Source organism: Arvicanthis niloticus, chromosome 5 (assembly GCF_011762505.2).
Source record: "Arvicanthis niloticus isolate mArvNil1 chromosome 5, mArvNil1.pat.X, whole genome shotgun sequence".
Lineage (NCBI taxonomy): Eukaryota > Metazoa > Chordata > Mammalia > Rodentia > Muridae > Arvicanthis > Arvicanthis niloticus.
The window spans coordinates 23,809,397-23,832,031 of record NC_047662.1 but is presented as its reverse complement, the minus strand read 5'-3'; the positions used below and the strand labels follow the sequence as shown (position 1 = coordinate 23,832,031).

Below are 22,635 nucleotides of genomic sequence, written 5' to 3'. Positions count from 1 at the left end.
ATTTCCATATCTGATTCTTTTTCTAGAAAAGGGCTTCTAAGGGGGGGTTGGTGTTCAGCATCCAGGAAGCAGAGTGCGTATAAATGTGTATGTAGCCCAGCCCTGATGAAGCATTGCTGCCCCTGGGAGTGGTGGATGCCCCAGTTGGGTTCCTTGAGGTTGACTGTGATCCCCCCACTTCTCTCCCCTGCAGCTGCTACACCCCAGACATACAGACCTGGCCCCTACCGTCTGAGGGAAGGCGGAAGTGAGGCGGGCAGCCTGCGGCTTCCTCTTTTAGTCCTGCTGTGGGCTCAAGTCTCCTTACTCAGAGCCTCGGAAGAGGGGACTGCGCACCATGGCCTCCCGTGCAGCGCCAGTCAGGCAGACATGCTGCTGTTTCAACGTTCGAGTTGCCACCATAGCCCTGGCCGTCTACCATATAGTGAGTATTGGGGTGTCTGGGGCGTTCGGTGTGTGTGTATGCGCGTGTGCACATGAGGACACACTGAGACCTTCCAACTGGGAGATTGCTACCTATCACTTGTCTGTGGGACCCTGGACAAGCCCTGTGCTACCCTGGGCCTCAGTATTTCCTTGTGGAGTTGAGCAGAATAGTGTCCTTAAGGTTGTAGGTGTGCAAAGAGAAAGGCAGGCTGTCAACGGGGAGGAGTGCAGGCTGGGATTGCTCTAGGATGCCAGGCCCCACACAGGCCTGGGTATAGGGCTTTCTGGGCCCTATCCTAGTCTGGGGTCTGGAGTTATATACCTTTGGTCTTCTAGTGGGAGCTAGGGAACCCCTCCCCTCAGCTCACAGCCCAGTCAAGCCGCTGCCTTCTCCTTCAAGGACAGTTCAAGCTTTGTGCTTGGGGAACTGCTTGGGGCAGCCAGCATGTCCCAGTGGCTGTCAGTGTCACAGTGTGACCCCAGGTCCAGTGTTAGTTCCCAGGGATATGGCTCTCCCTTTGGAGTGGCCCAAAGTTGGAGTCTCTGTTCTCTTCTGCTGGGATTTACCCTTCACTCCGCCCTGGCACACTTGGCTTCCTGAGGCCCAAACATTTTGTGGCTTCAGTGACTCAGACCGAACCTGTGGCTAACAGCTCTCCTGGGCTTGGAAGAGCTTCCTCAAAATCAACCTAAATCCGTAGGCTGCTGCGCAGAGCCTGGTGACATCTGCTTCCGGCCACAGGCAGTGTGGCCAGGCAGGGGTACAAACCAGTTCTGTCCTTAAGCTCTTGTGTGTGCTTCCCTGCCCCCCGACCCCCATTCCCAGCCTTTGCTGTGCAGTCTTAGATGACTTGTTTAACCTCTCTGAGTTTGTTTCTTTAGATCAAAAATGAAGATGAGGATGATAAGAGCTATGTGTTAGGTGGCTGTGTGGGTGAAGTTGATATCTATAAAGCATGAGGGACATGTGCAACATGGTCCCCTGCCTTTTCATGAGTGTGTCCTGACCCACCTGTCCACCGAGAGCAGGGGTTCCCAACCTTCCTAACACTGTGACCCTTTAATACAGGTCTTCATGTTGTGGTGACCCCCCCCCCCCCAACCATAACATTATTTTTGTTGCTACTTCATAACTGTAATTTTACTTCTGCTATGAATCATAATGTAAATATATTTTCAGAGATAGAGATTTGCCAAAAGGGTCGTGACCTACAGGTTGAGAACCGCTGATCTAGGGCCTGGCATGGGGGTCTGGGGGAGTTCAGAGTTTATCCAACACAGCCTCAGCAGCCACAGGAGCTAAGAGGGGTGGTGGCACTCTGTCTCAGCATCAAGTCTTTCAGATTGTCATCTCTGAGATGGCGCAGCATCTTGGGAAGGACATGACAAGGGTCCTTATGCCAGCTCTGCTGGAGCCAGCTGTTTGAGCTCCTGGGAAAACCCCCGATTTGGGGCTTGCTTCCCTATTTAAAGTGGGGCTGAGGATGGGAGTTTTGAACTCAAATGTTTGCAGTGTGCTGGGGGCGTGGGGAGGGTCCACTAAGTGGCTTCAGTGGGGTGGAGGGGCTTGTGGCTGCTGGGACCCTTGCTCCATCTGCTCCGGTGGCTCTGCTCCTGCCTTTCAGAGAAGCTCTTTCTGTCTGGTCGTCTGGCCTCTTAGAATATCATAAATATATTAAAAAGTAAATAAACCCTGCAGGCTGTATCATGGAACCATTGAGGTTTCTTCTTATTCATGCGGTCCAGGCGCCTCAGCTGTGGATGCATGAGTGATGTCCTGTTTCCATAGAGATCCAGGAGACTGTGGGTCAAGTGATCAGGGAAGGAGTGTCACAGGTGGGGATGCTGCAGTGTGGGAGGGGGAGTGTGGATGCAGAGCTGGTGTGCCAATCGAGGTGAGGTGTGTCTGGTTCTGGGCCTGTCTGAGACAGTTGGGGAAGTGACCTAGAGTAAAGTTGAGCCTTTGAGCCTTCCCTCTGGTGCTCCAACATTATTTGGGGCGGGGGCTGGCTCATTCTTTGCATTGTGTAAGCAGGTCACCTCCTAGCCACTGTTCAAGTCCCTAGACATGGGCCATGATTGTGCAGTCTGCAAAACCACTGCTTGGTATGTGAGTCTTCCAGAGCCACGGAATGTTCTAGAGCCACAGGGTGGGGGTATAAGAGTAGAGAAGCCTGGAAGTCAGCTACCCATCCAAAGGACTGGGTTAGGGTATACTGATGATCTTCCTCCCCCCTTGGCCAAAGGTGCTTTTTCCTTCCCACAGGAAAAGATCTGGGGTGGGGTGGCTTTCCTTTGACGCAGCAGCTGGGTGGCAGGTGTGCCAACAGGACCTCAAACATCTGGGTAGAAAAAGAGAAGCTACCACCAGATGTACCAGTCACTCATGTTACCGTCATCTGGAGCCAGCCATGGGTGACATCTCTGTACGTTGAGAGCTATTTGTGCACTTGGTCCCTGTGGGGAGGATTAAATTGGGCCATTGACACCCGAGATGGAGCCACGCTTCGTGGAACTGTAGGGTTCAATTACAGGAAGATTCTACCTGGCCAACAGGTTTGTTGCTCCAGGCTCCTGGCTTGTCTTGGGCACAGGGGAATGAGAACAGGGTCCCCAGCTGGCCTCTTGCCTTCTTCCTTGTGTTCTAAGTTGGTGGCAGGAAATAAAGAAGGGAGAGGGGACCCTGGCAGAGAAATCCCTGATTTTAGTAGAGAAATTCCTGAGCACTCTTCTGTTTTGCTCCTTTGTCTATTTCTGATATTAGGGTAGGGGTGGGGGGTGGAGGGGTGGGGCTGTTACCTGCAGCGACCAGAGAAACCTACCTGTGGAAGGGACCAGCTAACACCAGAGAGAGTGGGGTTCATGTAATGAGCGGGCGATCGTTAGCTGGGGACTGTCAAAGGTCTGTTTTCCCCTGGTTTTTCCGCATTTGCCTTCTTTTCTTTCATTTCTTTGAGACCAGGTCAAGCTGGCTTAGAACTCCATCTCCTGCTTCAGCCTCTCCAGGGCTGTGTTTACAGGTGTGCACCACCACCCTATTCACGAGATATTTCTTCCCCCTCTCTTCCTCCTCTTTCCTTCACTGTGATGCTAGGAAGGGTGGGACCCAGGGCCTCAGGCATACCAGGGAAACCCACCGGCACACCCCATCACTCTTTCTATTTTGACACACTGTCAGCTAAGTTGCTCAGGCTGGCTTGGAACTTGTGTCTATCCTGCTTCAGCCTTCAGAACCTCAGGATCACAGGCCTGTCCCACTAGGCTCAGCACAGAGACTACTTTTTAAAGGAAACATCTTGTTTTCAGGGGTTTCTGCAGATTCAGTGCAGACAGCGCCCCGAGCGTCCCTCTCCTGTCTCAGGTCAGTGAGACACACCTGGGACAATCGCCTGTCAGGGCCTACAGACCGCTTTCCCTTTCTGTCCTTATCCTTTTTCTGTTTCAGAGTCTGGGGCCTGTCACACCGGATGCCATCCTTCTTGGGTTCCCCTGGGCAGCAGTGGGCTCTCAGGCCTCCAGGTTTGAGGACTGGGATGGCTCTGAGAAGTTCTGCCGGGAATTTGGTGGACTGTGCCTCACGGAGGTGTGCCTGGTAGGCTGTCATATGTGTTGCATGACAATCAGCATGCTTCAGGCATCACTTAGGAGGGTGGTCAACCGTCAACCGCCTTGCAGGCATCTTCTCTGCTAAGTTTTCTTTCTCCTCTTTCCCTTCTATAGCAGGGCGTGACCCTTCACCCAGCTCATATGAATATTGGAACTGGGAATGTAGTTTCTCTTCTGGAGGGTAGACTAGACAAAGTCCGGTCCTCATGGGACAGCTGTCTATCCCCACATTCCGTGTAAGGGGCTTATTGGTTATCAGCCAGCAACTTGCAGATATGCATCGTATGTGGTTTAAAGCAGGACAGCTCTGTCATGCTGACGGAGCACTGCTTTGTACACAGAAAACCAGATGGTGGCTTTCTGTGTAAAAAGTGTACAAATCATGCAGACAGATGGGAAGGGGCAGCGGGACTCCTCGGCCCTGGCTGCGGTAGCTTGCCTGTCTGAGCAGCCCCTCTCCTTTCTCAGTGCTCTGGGATTTATTTCTCTTTCTTGGGATCTTCAAGGAAGCTTCTTCCAGGAAGTCCTTCTGACTTGCTTGCCTTGGAACTCCAGGTCTCCTCCTTTAACTTCATGTTGTGTTGTAGGCAGTGATTGGATATATGTCACTCCCTGGGGACATGCCCTGAGCACACAGGTGTCTATCGATGCTGACTGGGCCTCTAGTTTTAATGGAGGCCAATGGTCTCTGTGCCAACGATGATTCTTCTAATGTTCTGAGCTTGGTAGTCCTTGGTGACTTGGGGGGGGGGGTTAGCTGGCCATGTGACCAACCAACCACAGAAGTCAGTCCCCTTTTAAAAGCTCAAGTGCTCAACAGGGATCTAAAAGTCAGCCCTATTAGTCCCTTGGGAAAGTCTCAACTAAGGCCTGACAACCTGGCACCTTCTTCTCTAATACCCTGGGCTGGTCAGAGGCAGGATCCCGCCACTTCTGTGTGCTCTTCCTGCTGTGGGGAGGCCAGCAGGGTTAGGTCAGGGTCCTGGTCCCTCCTCAGTACCATTTACGGCATCTTGCTTGAGGGGTCCCCTGCTGTGAGAGAGGCAGGACCAGGGAGGCACCTGACACATCTATGCTAGGGGGAGAAGCTGCACTGAGTTAGGGCTGGCTTATGCCAGGCCAAGACTTCTCTGCCAGGACGGGGGCTCAGTAACCCAAGAGGCAAGGCTTTTGTTCTCAGCCCAGAGCAGTGGTCCAGTACAAGGGATTAGTTCTGAGCTTGAGTCTCCTAGGAGACCCATCTGCCTTAGGCGGGGGGGGGGGGGGGGGGGGGGGGGGGGGGGTGTTCAGAACTCCAGGAAAGTACCCTGGATGTTGTAATCCTATCCTCAGAACAGAGCAGCCCCGGGCTCCTTCTGTTGCCTGGGGAGTCAGTGTGTCCAGTGTGAGCCCTGACAGCAGCTGACTCCACACTCTTAATTCTATAGAAGAGGAAACTAAGGCACAGGGAAGCCAAGCAGGGCTGGCCAACCGAGGGGACCGGCCAACTGGTGATAAAGAACAAATGTCTGGGTTTCTGATCCAGATGGAGGCTGGGCACAGTGCTGTTCCTTGTAGCCACGAGCTGTCACACTCAGCAGCCATATTCTTAGATACAGGGCACACATGTCAAGATTTCATTCTAGCATCACCTGTACCATAGGGAAAGGGGATCCTGATAGAGCCTGCCTCAGAGGGCTGAGGTTCGGGAAGGTGTGAGAGAGGGCATGTCAGCATTCACGGGAGGACTTGGCATGCAGTAGGTGCCTAATAATTACGTCTATCATAACACCCAGTGCTGTCATTGTGGGTCTTTGCTCTGAAAATGGTTGATGAAGAGCAAACAGCTCCTACCTCCAAAGGTCTTAACATGGCGTCAGGTTCCTGACATTTTGTATTTTACAGAAACAGAACAAAGAAAGTCCGAAGTCAACAGACTTTTTAAACACACTGGTGGAAACACCAGGTTACAGCCAAGCAGACAAGTCTGCCACGAACCTCAGATGGTTGTCTGGGACATTTTTAATCTTTGGGTTGGTGGAGGCTTGGGGTCTGTTAGCACATTCTGAAAGGATTTATCCAATAGTTACAAAGATGTTAGGTTAAAGACATGCTCGATCCCATTTAGGGGCTGAAGATGGCCTAGGATAAGGGGCTGAAGATAGTCTACGATAAGCTGACTTTGGACCTGTAACATTCCAACCCTCTACTCTAATCGGTCATCAACTCTGATCGGTCTGACTTGTAGTTTGATGTGTTGTGTTTAGTGTTTTAAGGAGGTGTAGGTTTTTTTTTTTTTTGTTTCTGGTGGTGTCAGTTAACAAGATAAATAGGAAGTGGTGGGTGTGAGGAATTGCTTCGGGTGGATTTACAGGAAGTTGAAGATGAGCAACCAGGCCATGGGTTGAACCTAGAGAAGTTTCTCATGATTGCGAAGGAAGGGAGATTACTTGGTGAACCTCCCCAGGACAGCTGTCATTTTGTCCGTCCTGTGACCTGGCCTTTCATTCCTGGCTCCTGGGTTTTTGGGCAGACCTGCCTCCTGTCCTCTCTTCCAGTGGGCAGCCTTGCTGGGGAGGGGATCTCCAGATGACTAGATTGACTGCCAGTGCTCTGGGTACAGTGTGTCCCCAGCCGCTGGTGGCAAGCTGTGTCAAGTGTCATCAGTGATGTTCAGCTCTGCTGCTCTGGGGGGGTGGGGGATGGGGGAGGAGTGTGCATGGAGGAGGGGGCTTTGTGTGTGCTCCTGGAGGGCCATTTTCAGCCATGCCCACCACTGTGTTCTCAGCCTGTCCCACACCCTCCCCAGCCACTTACTGCTGTCACTCACAGGAGACTTGGGGGAGGGAGGAGCTTATTGTGTGATTGGATGACTTCCTGTTTATGAGAGCGATGCCTCCATTTCCTGGGTGAGCGCTCACCCTCTGTCCTTCCCTGGTGGCATCTGCTATGACTAAGCACCTTTCCAGGGACATTCCCTTCTTCTAAGAACTCTTCTCTGAGTCCCCAGTGCCCCTGAGCTTCCCCAGTGTCCCTCCATCCTGCATGCTGTGTCTCTGTGTTTGGCCTTAGGAGCTGGCACAGCGTTGGCTCGGCCTGAGATATCTTTGATAAGAGCTGAGCCCTGGAATGCAACAGGTGGCAGCCGATCTCGCTAATGGCTTCAATTTTTATAAACCCTTAACTCATAAGTCAGCCCTAGAGACAAATAGATAGCCCAGTTCCAAATTATGGCCAACTCTCCCCAAGTAACTGTCCCCTGAGATGTTCCCATACCCACTGCCCTGCCCTGTGACTGCCCTGAGAGTGTCTTCACAGCTTCAGACTCCTGAGCTTCATCCCTAGCCTCAGCCCCCAGCCCCCAGCCCCCAGCCCCCAGCCCCACTTTGCTGCACAGGGGATCACAGGGAGCCTCTCCTGCTGCCCTGAGAGGGAAGACAGTGCTTGGGTGGCTTCAGGTCTGGGCTTTCTGGGTGCAGCTTCAGGTAGCTCATGTTTCTTGTTCATATACATGTGCTCCATGGGGATCAGCCCAACTTTTTGGGTCATCATTCTTTGTGGTAGATAGATGTCTCCTCATTTTCTTCTCACCATGATTCTCTGAGGTGGGAAGATTCTGTTCTTTCTTCTATATTGGGGAAACTGAGGCACAGAGCTGTTCATGTGGACTGGTCCTGGCCACACAGGGCACTTGTGGGTATATTGGGGTTATCTCTTATTTTCTCTTTTCCTTTCCTGTTTTTCTTTATTTCTTCTCTTTGTCCCTCCCTCCCTTCCTCCCTTTATCTCCCCTCCCTCCCTCCCCCCCCTCCCTTCCTCCCTCCCTCTCTCCCTCCTTTTCTCCCCCTTTCTTTTGTTTTTATCTTGGAGACTGGGTCTTATGTAGCATAGGCTGGCCTTGAATTCTCTATGTTCCCAAGGATAACCCTGATCCCAAGGATAATTCCCAAGGATTCTCCTGCGTACACCTTCCAGGTTCTACTGGGATTTTAGGTGTGCACCACCACCATATCAGGGCCTCTGAGCCCCGACAGAAAGTCCCAGCAGTGGGGAGGGATGGTTAATTATGTTGAGATGGGGTGGGAAGGGACCAGCAGCTGGGGAAAAGCCAGCTCAGGTGACTCTGGCACAGCAAGGGAGCCAGCTGGCTGCAGTGGAGCGTGCAGGCAGGATGAGGGTGGCATATAGAGGCTGGGGGTGTGCTGAGAAGGCAGTGCTCTGGAGGAGCTACCCCACCCAGCCACCCCCATAAACTGTGACAGGAAGCAGGGGAGGGGAGCTTCCTTTGTCTGATGACTTCCTTTGTCTGATGACATTTCTGTCTCTCTCTGTGACCTCCCAGATGAATTGACTTGGGTTCCCCAGGGTGGGCAGCTGACATAGACGGCCACAGGGAGGGATTAATAGCTACCGTAAAGGTCTAGAGTTTTGCAGGTCCCAAGCCACCCAAATGGAGCACAGGGCAGGGCTGATCTGCCCTTTGGGTCAATGGTGGAAGGGTGTGGGTGGCACCGAGGACCCACTGTTGGTGAGGACAAGCCCGGATATGACTCTCAAGCACATCTTGAGGGGTTGCTAGGAAACGGCCACTGTTTCTCTTTTCTCCTTTGGATGAGTAGCTTGTAGGGCGGCTTCTGCACTACCTCAGATGGGACTAACATCTGCTGAGGCAGAACCAGGAAGCACCGGGGCTGCACAAGTGGCTTAGAACACAGCTCTGCCTGTAATGGGGCTGCTGGGAGAGCCCCAGAAAATGGGTTGTTCTCAATTGTTTTAAAATGATATTTTTTATGATTTTTTTTCCCCTGTGTACGGGTGTTTCATCTGCGTGTATGTCTGTGCACCTGCAGAGGTCAGAAGAAGGTACCGGGTCCCCTGGAACCGGAGTTATTGGCAGTTGTGAGCATCCATGAGGATACAGGGAATTGTGCTCTTAATCACTGAGCCTTCTCTCCAGTCCCATTGTTTGGGAACTCCTGATGCTTACCCCATGGAAAGCGTCAAGAAGACTCTGAAGTGAGGAACTCCTGTCCTTCTCAGGTCCCCATACATCCCTCTTTCTGTCCTGCCTTTGCACCCAGAGTGGGGCCAGCGATTCCGCCCTCTGTGATCATCCTCACGGGACCACCATTGCATCTGAACGTCGTTCCTATGTATGTCATCAGTGTCGGCTGTTCCTTCCTGCCTCCCAGCATGCCACTGGGGTTTCCTCCACCACCTGCCACGGTCCCTGTCACCTATCCAGGCAGACTTCAGGGAAATGGTGTGGCCCCTTTCCATCACCATGGTTGTCACTGGCAACCTGATACCTCTTCCTCACATCACCTGTCCGTCCCCAGCCAGTCTCCCTCACACTACTTTGTGCTCAGTCCTGCTCAAGCTGTACACCAGCTCTGTGTCCTGTGTGCCCTGTGACCACACAGTAACCTTGGAGGGGGCATTTGTCTTCATTCCACAGCCCAGAGAGGTCAACGGCTAGCTCAGAGTGCAGCGCTTGCAGCCACAAAATGTGGCCTGTATGGAGAGAGATGCTGGGGGGTGGGGGGGGAGGATAGCAGGCTCAATGGCTCTGTCTCCACCGTAGAGAGGATAGCACAGTTCCGGGGACATGGCCAGCCATGCACCTGCAGCCTGGGAGAGTTGCAGGGCTGCAGTCAGCTGGAGCCCAGAGTCAGTGATAGGGGAGGCTAGGCCTGGGAATCCCCCTTTCTGTCCGCTGTCCTTTCATGGCTGCCCGGAAAGAGCCCATTGCTTCTCCGATGCTGGAGGCGTGGGGCCATGGCTGAGCATTGTGTCCTCAGATGAGCTGTGCAGCTGGAGGCTTTGTGGGTGGAAGGCCATTGATATGGGGCCCCTGCTCTGTGCAGAAATCCTGCTCTGTGACCCTCATGTCCTCAACCTTCTGTTGGTGAAAATTGAGGCGTTGGGGGAGAGGGGAGGCGCATCTCAGGTGACACAGACAGGAAGAAAGCCTGTAGCTCTCCAGAGTCTGCCCTTCCAAGAGCCAGGAGCTCTGGGCAGTTCCCAGGGAGGAGGCAGGTGGCTGTGATCAGGGTCACCAGCCCTGAGAGGAGCCTTGGGGCTGGCGACAGAGGTTTGAGGTTCCATCCAACGGAGCAGAGCAGCCTTCTTCCTCTCTGTCCCCATTGCTGGGTTGTAGGTAGCCTGTATGTCCTTTTAGCTGGGCTGTGGCCAATTGTAGGTCAGATTTGTGTCCAGGTCTCTGCACACAGTGGGGCTAACGTAATATCAGGAGCTGCCATTCCTTCTCTTGGGGACACAAGGTGGTGGGCTCTGAGGATGCCTCCTTCCTGCTGAGCTAACTCTTAGGTTGCCTTACTGTGTGACCTCAGGCTGGTACCTGCGCTCTCTGAGCTCCAGACTCTTCATATGGCAAATGAAGACAGACTCACCCTGCCCCCAGCCCCTCAGCAACAGCTTGAGTAGAGATCCAAGCTGCTCAGCAGAAACCTCCCCTCCTCTCCCCCACAGTGGGGAAACACTTGGGGGGGTGTCACTTCTGCTGTCAGGATCAGGGAGGGCGCAGGAGCAGCCTCAGCAGGGCCAGGAGGCCAAAGGCACAGGGAGCAGCCAGAGGGGGAAGACCAATGGCTTGGTAGAAGTTTCTGGAGAACAGGGGGCTGCTGGGAGGCCATGGGCAAGCTCCAGAACCTCTGAGCCTCACTCTCCTGGTCTGTGGAAGTGTCAGCATATAAAGATCGACCTTGTCCTGGCCCCCCTTTTTTTTGGCACCTCCCAGGCCACTGGCCACTTGGTAGGGCTGTTTCTGGGATGTGAATGGTGGTGTCCCCCAGAGTACAGGGCCAGGGCAAGGAGTCTGTGGAGTTAGGGATTATGAGGAGCCATGGTCCCCAAAGTGGAGTACCGGTTAGTGACTCACTGGGTCACCCTCCTGGATGCGGTATGGGGTATTTGTTTATTCATTTTGAGTTAGGGCTTCATGTAGCCCAGGCTGGACTCAAATTTACTACATAGCTTAGGGTCTAGGGTCGATGACCTGCTTCTACCTCTCAGGAAGTGGGATTACAATATCCTGTGCTATGCATAATTTGTGGGGCGCTGGAGATTGAGCTAGGATGTTTTGCATGCTGGGCAAGCACTGTCTGCTGCGCCTCAGCCCCAATGCCAGGGTTCCTATAGCGCGTGTACTGCTTCTTAAATTAACCTCTGGAAGCTCTTGGTGTGAGTTTACAGTGTCTTTAGAATGTGCAGAATATAGGGGTGTAGACATATTTTGAAGTTTTCTAGATGTTGGTGGGTGGCCACGGTGACTACTCCTGGGGTCTGGACCAGCGGACCTGGCTCAGGTTGTTTGATGGTAGCATAGCGCCAGGACAGCACTGAAGACTTGGGTTTTTCCTTGCCCTTGCCTTGGCCTGTGACCTCAGGCAAGCCTCCTAATCTCTCTGAACTTCTGAAAGGAACAGAGAGAGTTTACAATACAAATACACCCAGGGCTCAATTGGCAGATTGTCTCATTTGAGCCCGCCCCACAAAGTTCCTGGGCTCAGGCATTGGGGGCGGGGCTGCAGCCCTTTCACAGCCCCTCTCCCGTCGATCCACCCCTACCCCCATGCACCGATTCTGCTGCCACTTTTGGCAGCCGCCAGCATTTTGGATGAAGCAGAGCCTTCAAATCCCTTCCCATCAGGCAGAGGAGCAGCTACAGGAGGCACGTGCCCAGCCCAACGGCCCAGCCCAAGGGTAGGCTCTGGACTCAGCTTCTGCCAGGCCTAACCTAGAACTTTTCTAACTCATGCAGTCTGTGCCTTCTGCATCCCGCAATTGCCTTTTTACAGATGGGCAAATTCAGAGAGGTAAAGTGACCTTCTCCAGGACACACAGGGATCTGGATCCAAATCCTGGAGCTGGTCTCTCCATCCATTTCCTGCGCCACCCCTCTTTCTGACTCCTGAACTTGGGGTTCAAAATAACAGACTGAGATCCATATCTGAGCTAAATACCAAAAGACCAAAACTAATGAGCCAACCAATCACTCAGAGTTTGGAAAGGGAAACAGATAAAAGAGGTCTGGCTGCCTGTCCACTCAGTGTGACTTGCCACTTAGTAAGATGACATGAACTTAGGCCATGCTGATAAAGTGCACTCACACAATGGAGGGGGGAGGGGAAGGGGGCAGGGTAGATTACTCCCTGAGAACAGAGTGTGTTGTAGTGGGGGAAGAGGCACAGAACTTCGGGAAAGTCACAGACACACAGAAAGGTGTGAGGTCCATGCGGTTGCACGGCGTGGGATTCTTCTGTTAGACGTCTGTGGTGGAGACAAAATGCAATCCCTGGCAGCCTTCGTAGCTTTGGCAGCTGGGACACCCAATGCTTAGGTCTGTCAGAGTCATTTCTTCTCTGTCTTGCATGGCAAGGGTCCCCAAGGGACAGGCTCCATCCATCCATCCATCCATCCATCCATCCATCCATCCATCCATCCATCTATCCAATGCAACAGCTACATCAGTATGTGATACCCAGGCCTCCTTGCTGGAGCCAGCAGACCAGGTCACACCTACTCCTGGCTGTACAGTTTGAGCTTTCATACCTGCCATATGTTTAGGGCGGTCGTCCTGTCTGGCTCCCCATAGCTCCAGGAGGCCAGTGTTATCAATTCTGTTATAGCTGGGAAGGTAGGGGCTCTGGAGCTGTGGTGACTAGGACTGGCTCTCAGGGCCTGGGGCTCTACAGTGCATCCTAGACCTCTGCTGATGGTTCATCAACTTCGAGCTCCATGATGCTTGGGTAAGATGACCAAGGTTCTATGCTAGCCAGAGCCTGTTCTGGGGGTATAGGGAAGGGGTGCAGTCAGGGTACCTGATCTTTAGCAGTGAGAGGCAGGATGCCTGTTGACGAGGCAAGCTGTCACTCCAGCCCCTCAACAGCACCTTGCTTGGATAGTGGCCTGGCTCACTGATGCCCTTTCTTTCCTAGGTCATGAGTGTCCTGCTGTTCGTTGAACATGTGGTGGAGGTGGCCCGCGGTAAAGTCTCCTGCAGGTTCTCCAAGATGCCATACCTCAGGATGGGTATGTCTGGGTATATATGCAGTGGTGGTTGGGAGAGGAGTTTCGGGCAGTGTATGATCAGAACATATGGACAGAAGTTTGTGGTCCAGCCATTTCTACTGGACTGCTGTGCACCCCTGAACCTTTAGGAGCCTAGGGTAGTTCACATGCAAATGAGGCTCTTCTGTTTGCGCTAGGGACTTTCTCAGGTTCTGAGGCTCAGACAGAAGTTCCCGCCATATTGGCCACTTCACACTGCCTTGTCCACCAGTCTCTCCCTCTGCCAGTCACAGCCCTCATCTGGGTGAGGAGGGCCAGCCTACTACCCAGGTCTGGTCCCAGGCTTCACTGTTCACACTTATGGTCCCGCACTAGCAGTTCCCAAAGGCTGGTCCCCAGACTCCATTCAGACTTTGCCTCAGTCTCTGCCCTGCCTTGCAGCTGACCTGCTCTCCAGCTTCCTGCTCATTGGCGCCCTCTTCATCATCAGCATCAGCCTGCTGTTCGGCGTGGTCAAGGTGAGGGCTGTGCAGGGACGGAGGGGCCAGGAACATATACCTTCCTGTTGTCCTGAGCACCCCATGGTGTTCATTTGGGGGAGGTGCTGTTCTCCCATGAGACTCCATAATCTGCTATGCTATCAGGGGAGCTTTGGGGTGGTGGGGTGCTCACGGATCTGCATTCTGTGGACTATGAGTGGGGCTGGGAGCTTTGAGGTAAAAGAGAAAGGGGACAGCAGTATGGGGTCCAGGGAAAGGGACAGTATTGGGCTTCTCCTTAGGGACAAAGATCCCCCTTTGCCCTGTCCCCACTGCAGTGGGACACTCACTCATGAGATCCTGGGAATGTGAGGCTGTACTAAGAAAGGCAGACAGACTCAGAGAGAGTTGGGGTGACTTGAGGAAACAGGGGAGATTGAGTCACCCTGTGGCTCTACTTCCTACAAAAGAAGAGCCATTTGTCCCATGGTCTCCAGGGAGGTAGGAAGTTGACTTTGTCCCTTGGCCCCTTGGAGAGGGTCCTGCCCTGAAGATGGTGGGGGTGCTGGTTAGGTAGAGAGGTGGAGGCTTAATGCTGGCCTGGATTGTCTCTCTCCCTGGCCACCCTTGCTGTATCTGGGAGCCTCACCTGTGGGGTGTGTCTTTACTATGTGGTGGGGCTGTGGGGCTGTGGGGCTGTGGCAGAAATTCAGTGTCCTGCTAAAAAGGCGGAGCAGGGAGTCCCTTAAGACTCAGACAGAGTGCCTTGGCCACCTCTGAATGGCTTAGATAACCACGAGACCCCCCCTCCAGGACATCACCTTTTCTGTGACTTTGCCCCCAGTGGGGGTATTATATGCATGGGTGCTGGGTTCCCACCTAGGGGGGGAGACACTGACTGACCTCCTGAGGCCTCTTCCCATGTCCTGTCACATCTGGCTTTGACCACCTGGAGGAAGGACAGGCTCCTGTCCCTGGGCCTTTACTTGCTGGTGCCTCCACCTCTGGCCCTGTGGCCAGTCCTTTCACCTGTCACATTCTGGATCTACCTTGGTGTCCCTTCTAGGATGTCCTCTCCAGTTCCCTTCTCTGTAGAGTAGACTTTATACTCTCCCTTGTGGGTTCTGCCCTCAGTCTGTCATTCAACTTCCACTGCTGGGATGAAAATACTCAGAGAATCATCTAGAGGGAAGGTTCGCTTTGGCTCTGGTTTCCAGCCCACGGTGTGCTGGCTCTCGGTGTGCTGGCTCTCTTTCCTTGGATGTGAGATGAGGTGGAACATCACAGTGGGGAGAAAGCGCTGTGTGTCTGGCAAAGCCGCTCACTTCATGGTAGCCAAGGAGAGAGAAGAGAAAAGGCATCATGGATAAGTCCCGGGTGCACCCTGAGTGACCTGTAACCACGCCCTACTAGTTCACATCATTTCCCGGTACCTTCATCTTGTGACCCTCTTGCTGAGCTCTATTGGCAGAGTGCTTGCCTCACATGCACAAGGTTCAGTCCTCAGAACTGCACAGATGGGGTGGGGTGGTACACACCTGCAACCTAGGCACTATGGAGGTGGAGGCAGGAGACTTAGTTCAGGGTCATACCTGGCTACACAGGGAGTTTGAGGCCAGCCTAGAACACATGAGATCCTGCCTTGAAAAACCAAAGACAGGCAAACAGACAGAAAACATGACAGAACCCCTGTATATGGAGCCTGTTCCCTGGTGTCTTCTGAGACACCTGGATGCCCCTCTCCCCAGGATGTCCCTTGCAGGAAGGTGCATGGATCTGGGCAGGCCTTAGTCACTGATCTGGTAGCATTAGTGATAGCCAGGGTGGGAACAGGATGCATGGGGACAGGGGTAGCCCTGTGGAGTGCTGGCATGTCAGGGGTACCCTAATGGGGTGAACTTGCCTTCTAGAACCGGGAGAAGTACCTGATACCCTTCTTGTCCCTTCAAATCATGGACTTCTTGCTGTGCCTGCTCACACTGTTGGGCTCCTACATCGAATTGCCAGCGTACCTGAAGCTTGCCCGGCCCCGGCCCGTGAGTACCCGTGTGCATGGCTTGACCTGGGCAGGCTGGCCAGGGTAGGTCCCTTTCCTCCTTCAACAGGGTCCCATAATCCCTGACAAGCACCCTCAGGCTCTCTCCTCTGCATGTTGCGTCTGTCAGTGTACCTCATGGGAAAGCCTTAGGACCAAATGAGGGTGGTGTAGGGTTGGAACCCAGTGTGTAACACTGCCATAGGGTAGCAGCCCCTGTCACTGATGACAGTATGTCTCCAGGTTTCAGAGCTTGATAAGATGTCTATTTACACTGGCCATGAGTGGGTTACCCAGGGGGAAGTTTGGGGTGCCTTTTTAAGCTTTGACCTTAATTTAAGTCCTTCTTTGGAATTGCTCAAGATGAATGGATGGTCAAGACCAAGAAATGAAGACCATTCACTGAGGAAAAGTGTGGTGGCCTTAGCTGGTCACAGTATACACAGCTCTGTCATAGTTGCCTTTCACAGTCCCCGGACTCTGGTCCTTGAAGGGCAGGACTGCTGGAAGGTGGGGGAGGGGGAAGGGGGGCAGGGAGTTAGAAGACTCCAGCTCTGTAGACACACGGATGTGAGCATCCCATGCTCTGCAGACACACCAGTGTGAGCATCCCATGTTCCTTTCACTGAGCGTAGTCAATGAGGGATGGCTGGTGGCTTGGGTGGAGAGCCTTCCAAGGGAGGGCCACTCAGTACCCTGCTCGTGGATCTTCATGCTTCCTCTTGGTCCTCCTTAGGGTCCTTCTAAGGTCCCCTTGATGACACTGCAGCTGCTGGACTTCTGTTTGAGTATCCTGACCCTATGCAGCTCCTACATGGAAGTGCCCACCTACCTTAACTTCAAGTCCATGAACCACATGGTGAGTCTTGGTGGAGGACCAAGTCACATGCTGGCTGTGTGGCCTGGGGCAAGGCGTCCCCCATGCCGGGTGGGACATGTTTGGAGGCTGGGTTCTGGGGAAGAAGACTCGGGTGAATGATGGATTGGGAGTAACTGTCAGAGAGAAGCTGCTAGGGCCAAAGGAGTCTGGCCGTGGTGAGCTACACAGCATCCTGCCCTGAGAACTGCTTTATAGAAATGGCATCAGGTGTCCTCTGCTGTCTAACTCACTATGGCCAAGCATGATGGCTTAAAATGACCAGATCTTTTCACAGTTCTGAGAGCCAGGAACTTTGGGATGGGTTGGTAGGTGGTTCAGTTGCTGGCTTAGCATGGCAGCTAGGAACGGGGCGAGTGATCTGCTCCCCCAGGGGTCCTTACTCAGTTTCTCAAGGTGGGGACCTTAAGTAAGGCAGCCCAAGTGTCCTCAGGGCACAGCTGCTGGCTTTCTTCAGTGGAGGGATTGGGAGGGAGAAAAGGAGGCACCAAGAATGAAATCTTCATTCTGGCCTCTGGCCGGCTGCTCCTGAAAGCTCATGTCAGTCCCCGAATGAGTCCAGCCCATTCTCCAGGGAAGAGGCTGGTGAGTTTTATTTCAGAAGAAAGGGGAGCCAGATATGGCGGTGCTTGCCTGTTCTCCCAGCACTTGTGAGGTTGAGGCAAGAGGATTGCTGTGAATCTGGGACCAGTCTGAGCAGACAAACAGACAGGCCGACCGAACATGTGGGCCTATATGCTCCTCGCCCAGAGGTGATACCTCTCACACCTGGTACCCCGAAAGTTGGTCCTGGCTGGAGCCACCCTGATATGCGGTGGGTGTAACCTGCTAGGTGTTAGAGACTAGATGGCTCTTAGCAGTCAAGCCTTCCTAGACTGGGAGGCACCAGCTACACACTTCTTCCCCTGGGGCTGTGTGTGTGTGTGTGTGTGTCTGTGCATATATGTGTTCATGGGTGCATGTGTGTGTGTGTGCATATGCATGTGAGAGACAGAGGAGAGAGAGACAGAGAGAGACAGAGAGAGAGAGAGAGAGAGAGAATCTGTGACCCTGCCCAGGGCTGAGGCATTGATGCGGCCCTTTATTATTTCAGAATTACCTCCCAAGCCAGGAGGGCATACCCCGCAGCCAGTTCATCAACACGATGATCATCTTCTCAGTGGCCTTTGTCACCGTGCTCATCCTGAAGGTGAGTGGGCCCAGCACCCCCATGGTTCTGTGACCATGGCTAAGGCTTTGCAGTGGCTCAGGCTTCCCCGCACCGGACTGTGAGGAGGCAGGATGAGGTATGCTCGTGATCTCCTCCTGCTTCTAACCTCTCTAGCTCTTCTGCCTCAGCTCCTCCGATGTGGCTTGGCATCCTCCGAGACCATCTTCTTAGAGGTTGTGGGTCTGTGCAGCTTTGTGTACTCAGCTGCCTGGATCCAGCATGGATCCTTGTGACACTGGCCTCATGTGCTGTCTGGGGTCAGATGTCAGCCCTGCGGGCTGAGACTACACACACCTTTCTATAATCTTAAAACATAACAATTATATCAGGGGCTTTTGATTTGTTTTTGAGACAAGGTCTCTTGTAGTCCAGGCTGGCCTCAAACTCACTATGCAGCCCAGGCCTGACTTTGAACTCCTAATCTTCCGGCCTCTACTTCCCAAGTGCTGGAATGTCTTAGTTAGGGTTTTACTGCTGTGAACAGACACCATGACCAAGGCAACTCTTAGGACAACATTTAATTGGGGCTGGCTTGCAGGCTCAGAGGTTCAGTTCATTATCATCAAGGCAGGAACATGGCAGCATCCAGGCAGGCATGGTGCAGGAGGAGCTGAGAGTTCTACATCTTCACCTGGAGGCTGCTAGAAGACTGACTCCCACACAGGAGGAAGGTCTCATTGCCCACTGGCGCAATGACACACCTCCTCCAACAAAGCCACACCTACTCCAACAAGGCCACACCTCCTCCAACAAAGCCACACCTACTCCAACAAGGCCATACCTCCTAACACTGTCATTCCCAGGGCCAAGCATATTCAAACGACCACACAGGGTCAAAAGGGTGTGCCCCCATGCAGAGCTCAGAGGCAATTTTGAAGAGGACTTTCCCACCATTGAGCTCTGTCTTAAGATGAGTGGGGTTCCTGTGACTCAGGGTGGCTGAGTAGGGTGAACCTAGCTTGTCCAGAGAGGCTGGAGGTCAGATCAGAAGCTGTGAGAGCATTTGCTGCGTGGCGGCTGTGGGCATCAGCAAAGACATTCTGTGGGGTGTGCCAAGCTGGCGTGTGAGGAAGCCCAAAGCCAGCATGGGGTGGGGTCTGAGCTCCTGATGGGTGCTATCTTTTGGGATGAGTGAGTGTTGGCTCCCTGGAGATATTGAACATCTAGCCAGAGCCTCTCACTCAGGCAAGGGTAGGAGGGTGGGCAGACTGCAGTCTAAACAGGCTTTCTTCCAGGTCTACATGTTCAAGTGTGTGTGGACATGCTACAGATTCATGAAGCACATGAATTCGGCCACAGAGAACAGCAGCTCCAAGATGTTCCTCAAGGTGAGTCTGATGGAGGGTTAAATGTCAGGGCTACCACTCTCTTTCTGTGCTGCTTTGGACCAGTTCCTTTCCTTCTCTGAGCCTCAGCACTTTTTTTTCAACATACTATTTTTATTGGTTGGGAATGTTGTTTGAGATTGGGGAGACTCCTATGCGCTCTGATCGTGCCCATTTCCCAGTTCTCTCAGGTCCACTCTCCCACCATTGTGCCCCTCTCCCCCAATACACCAAGTTTAATTTGTGCTGCCCACACACTCATTGGATCATGGTCAAACTCCCAGCAGGTCTCAGTACTTGTAAGAAAATTGCTGGACCAGAAGAAATGTGAACAACATCAGCTATGATAGTCTAAGATTCCATCCATCTATCTATCCATTCACACGCTTACCCATCCATCACCCATCCATCTACCCATTATCCATTTATCCACCCACTCATCCATCATCCATCCATCTACCTACCCATTCATAACCCATTGTCCAATTATCCATCCATCCATCCATCTATCCGTCTGTCCATCCATCCAACCACTTATCTACCCATCACTCACTATCTACCCTTCAGTCAACTATTCATTCATTCATCTTTCCATCCATCTATCCATCCATCCATCTATCCATCCATATATCCATCCATCCATCCATCTATCCATCTATCCATCCATCTATCCATCCATCCACCCACCCGCCCATCATCTATCATCTAACCATTATCCACCCATCCATCCATCATCTATCCACTCATCATCCTTCCATCCTTCTATCCTTCTTCCTTCTTTACTGCCCCTTGTTCCTTTGGTCTTGTACCTAATCTTGGAGGGTAGAGGACATTGAGATGCCATCTCTGTCTTAGAGGTGTGCATACTCTACAGTGAATCCAGTTGCTGAGATATGTTTACACTTCTGTATGAAACACAGGGACCTTGAACATGGAGCTGGCACACAAGTAATTCAGGGAATGCTTCCTGTGGGAGGGAACAGGAAAGAGAGAGTATGTCTGGAAGCAGCTGACTGTGAAGTGATGGGAACTTTGCAGCTGGGCCAAGTGTTGGGAGGTCACTTTGAACTGTTGGAAATGTATTAGTTAAGCCAGCTTTTGGTAGCAAGTAGCAGAGACTTAACCCCTGTTGATATAAGTTCCAAGGGGACGTTAGTAGCCCATAGTATATGAAAGTCCACTGCAGGTGTGGCTGTGTCCTGATCTTGGATTTGACCTCTAACTCTTGACTCTCCTCTCCTCAGTCCTGACTCCAATTTCAGGCAGACCTTCCCTGTGGTCACAAAATAACAGCACGAACCCATAGGCCAACATCCTACCATTTAGTAATGCTTGCCGAAAGAGCAGTGTATCTGATTGGACCATCTTGGGTCACATGACTTTCCCCAGTCTGAGGACTATAGCCAGGGGGATAGAATTTGACTTTGAGCAGCTCATCCCAGGTGATGTCTACCCCTGGAAGGGAGGGATGGGAGCCCCTTCTTTGGAGGGCATTTGGACTGAAAATGTTCATCAAAACCTTGGACATTGGACGGGCCAGGGCAGGTACAGCCCCGATGGGGAATGAGAAGCGTAACCAGGTCGCACAGGCATGGAAGCCACTGTAATCATTTTCATGGATGTGGTGGGGGGAAGGCTCCTTGTACCTCAGGTTAGACCGATGGGTTCTTCTTGATGGTACTCAGCTATCCTCTCTGTCTCTCCCAGGTGGCTCTGCCGTCTTATGAGGAAGCCCTGTCTCTGCCCACTAAGACTCCAGAGGGGGACCCAGCACCACCCCCATACTCAGAAGTGTGATCCTCACCAGGCTTTCAGCCCTTGGGCTGGGAGAGGCGGAACTTCCTCCTCCTGCTTCTTCACTTTGGTGGTTGCTGTGGCCTACTACAGGACAATCTGCTTGTGCACCCCCCTCACTGTCCTCTCCTCTCGGGGACCCCTCACTCACGATTGAGTCACCCTGGGCTAAGTGACCTTTTGTGACTCAGGACACAGCCTAGCAGCTCACCCTGTCTCCATCAGCAATGGTACTTGTTCAGAGCGCAGTTGTGGCAAAGTAGGGTGAGTTTGGTTAACAGCTACTGGCTTGATCTGTTTAGCCAAGCGGCCAACACCCACAGGGGCAGCAAGAAGAGAATCTGGCCAATCAACAGTTCCTGGTGTCAGTCTATACTCAGTCATCAGGTTACAGGGTGGGTCACGATTGTGGTGCCCACTTACCACCCCCAATACCCCAAAAGTGTAAAAAGAAAACAATTCCTTCAAATAGTTTGCCCAAACAAATAGCGATTCAGCCAATCGCTGTCTTAGGAATTACGATAAAATCTAATGAGAAACTGAGATGTCAAACAGGAGGAAAGAAAAGAAACAGAGTTCCTCCCACCATTCAGTGCAATGGCTACCCAGCCTCTACTCGAGTTTCTCTAGCATCTGGATGCTGGGACGTCCAACAGTCCCGCAGCTGCCCTGACCATCCTGCTCAGCATGGAAAAAAAAAATGGTTGCTTCTGTTTTAAACAATCCCTTCTCATGAATCACCGCTCTGATGGCAAACTGTCCTCATCTTCAGTCTAGTGTTCCCCACAGTCACACAGTGGTGAGGTCCCTGCAAGGGTTACTGTAGCCACTGGCAGATTTAGGGTCTGCTTATCATGACAGCCCAACAGCCAGGTTGCTCCAGCTTGTTTGCCCAGGGCTATGTTCAGGGGATGGCAGGCTTGGAGTTGGCTGCTCTGTGGGTAGCTGTCTGCCACTATGGCTGGCCAGTTGGGGCAGGCTAGCCCATGGGGTGTGAAGAGCCAACCAGAGTCTTGTGTCCTATGATGGCAACAAGGAGGGTCAGTCCATGTGCCTCTGCTGGCTTTCCCATTGCTGGGGGTTGCTAGGCGTTGCTAGGGGTTGCTAGGGATCTACATCTGCTTGTGGTATAGATGGGGCTGAAGGGCTGAGAGGGCCGAGAGAAGTTCCCACTGCACCTGTGTTATTGCTTGTGTGTGACTTGGAAGAAGGGTCAATAAAGTAGCTGCAAGCTCTGCTCTGCCTCATGTGGTTCTTGACAGGAGATGTAGGGACGGAGGATCTGCCTCTGTCCTCCAGTCTCCATTACTCCATTATACTTGCGTGCAGTACTTCTGCCCATCCTCTGGGGCCTGGCCAGCTTGTCAGTGTCCCCTCCTGAAGCTGCTTCTGACCACAGGTAGCCATATGAGCATCCCCACATCTCCCAGTGCAGGGGGAACTCTGTTGACAAGGAGAAAGATGGCCTCCAGCCAGGGCCTGCTCTGGATACTGGGGACACACAAGCTGGGGCTGGTAGACAGATCCATAAACTGTGGACCAGCTAGTGCTATGGGGAAAGTCCATGACCTCAGGGTCCCACCTCAGAGGATGAAGTGTCATAGGGGGCATTTCACCAAGCAGAGTGAAAGATGGGTCATGCTAAGCAAAGGTTGGTCCAGGTCAAAGTTGTAGAATGTATAGGGCTACCACGGTGGGGGGAGGGATGGGCTCAGTGTTCTGTCAGCTGAGAGGAGAGGAGGCGGGTATGGCTCCCTGAACAGAAGGACTTAGCTTGCTCACCCTGGCCAGTGTCATCCTGAAGAGCATACCTTGAACCAAGATGGCTGTGAGTAACAGAAATTGCAGTGAATCCATTATGCCCAGTCTTC

At 52.7% G+C, this 22,635-nt stretch overlaps 1 protein-coding gene across 1 annotated transcript; it reads left to right on the top strand.

The window, feature by feature from the left end:
- The first annotated feature begins 258 nt into the window (after nt 1-258).
- Nucleotides 259-21,999, top strand: Laptm5 (lysosomal protein transmembrane 5). Its single transcript, XM_034504050.2, has 8 exons — nt 259-424; nt 12,972-13,065; nt 13,486-13,562; nt 15,434-15,559; nt 16,295-16,417; nt 17,529-17,624; nt 18,881-18,973; nt 20,678-21,999. The coding sequence occupies exons 1-8, from the start codon at nt 338-340 to the stop codon at nt 20,765-20,767; spliced, it is 786 nt and encodes a 261-aa protein (XP_034359941.1). The 5' UTR covers nt 259-337; the 3' UTR covers nt 20,768-21,999.
- The last annotated feature ends 636 nt before the right edge of the window (nt 22,000-22,635 follow it).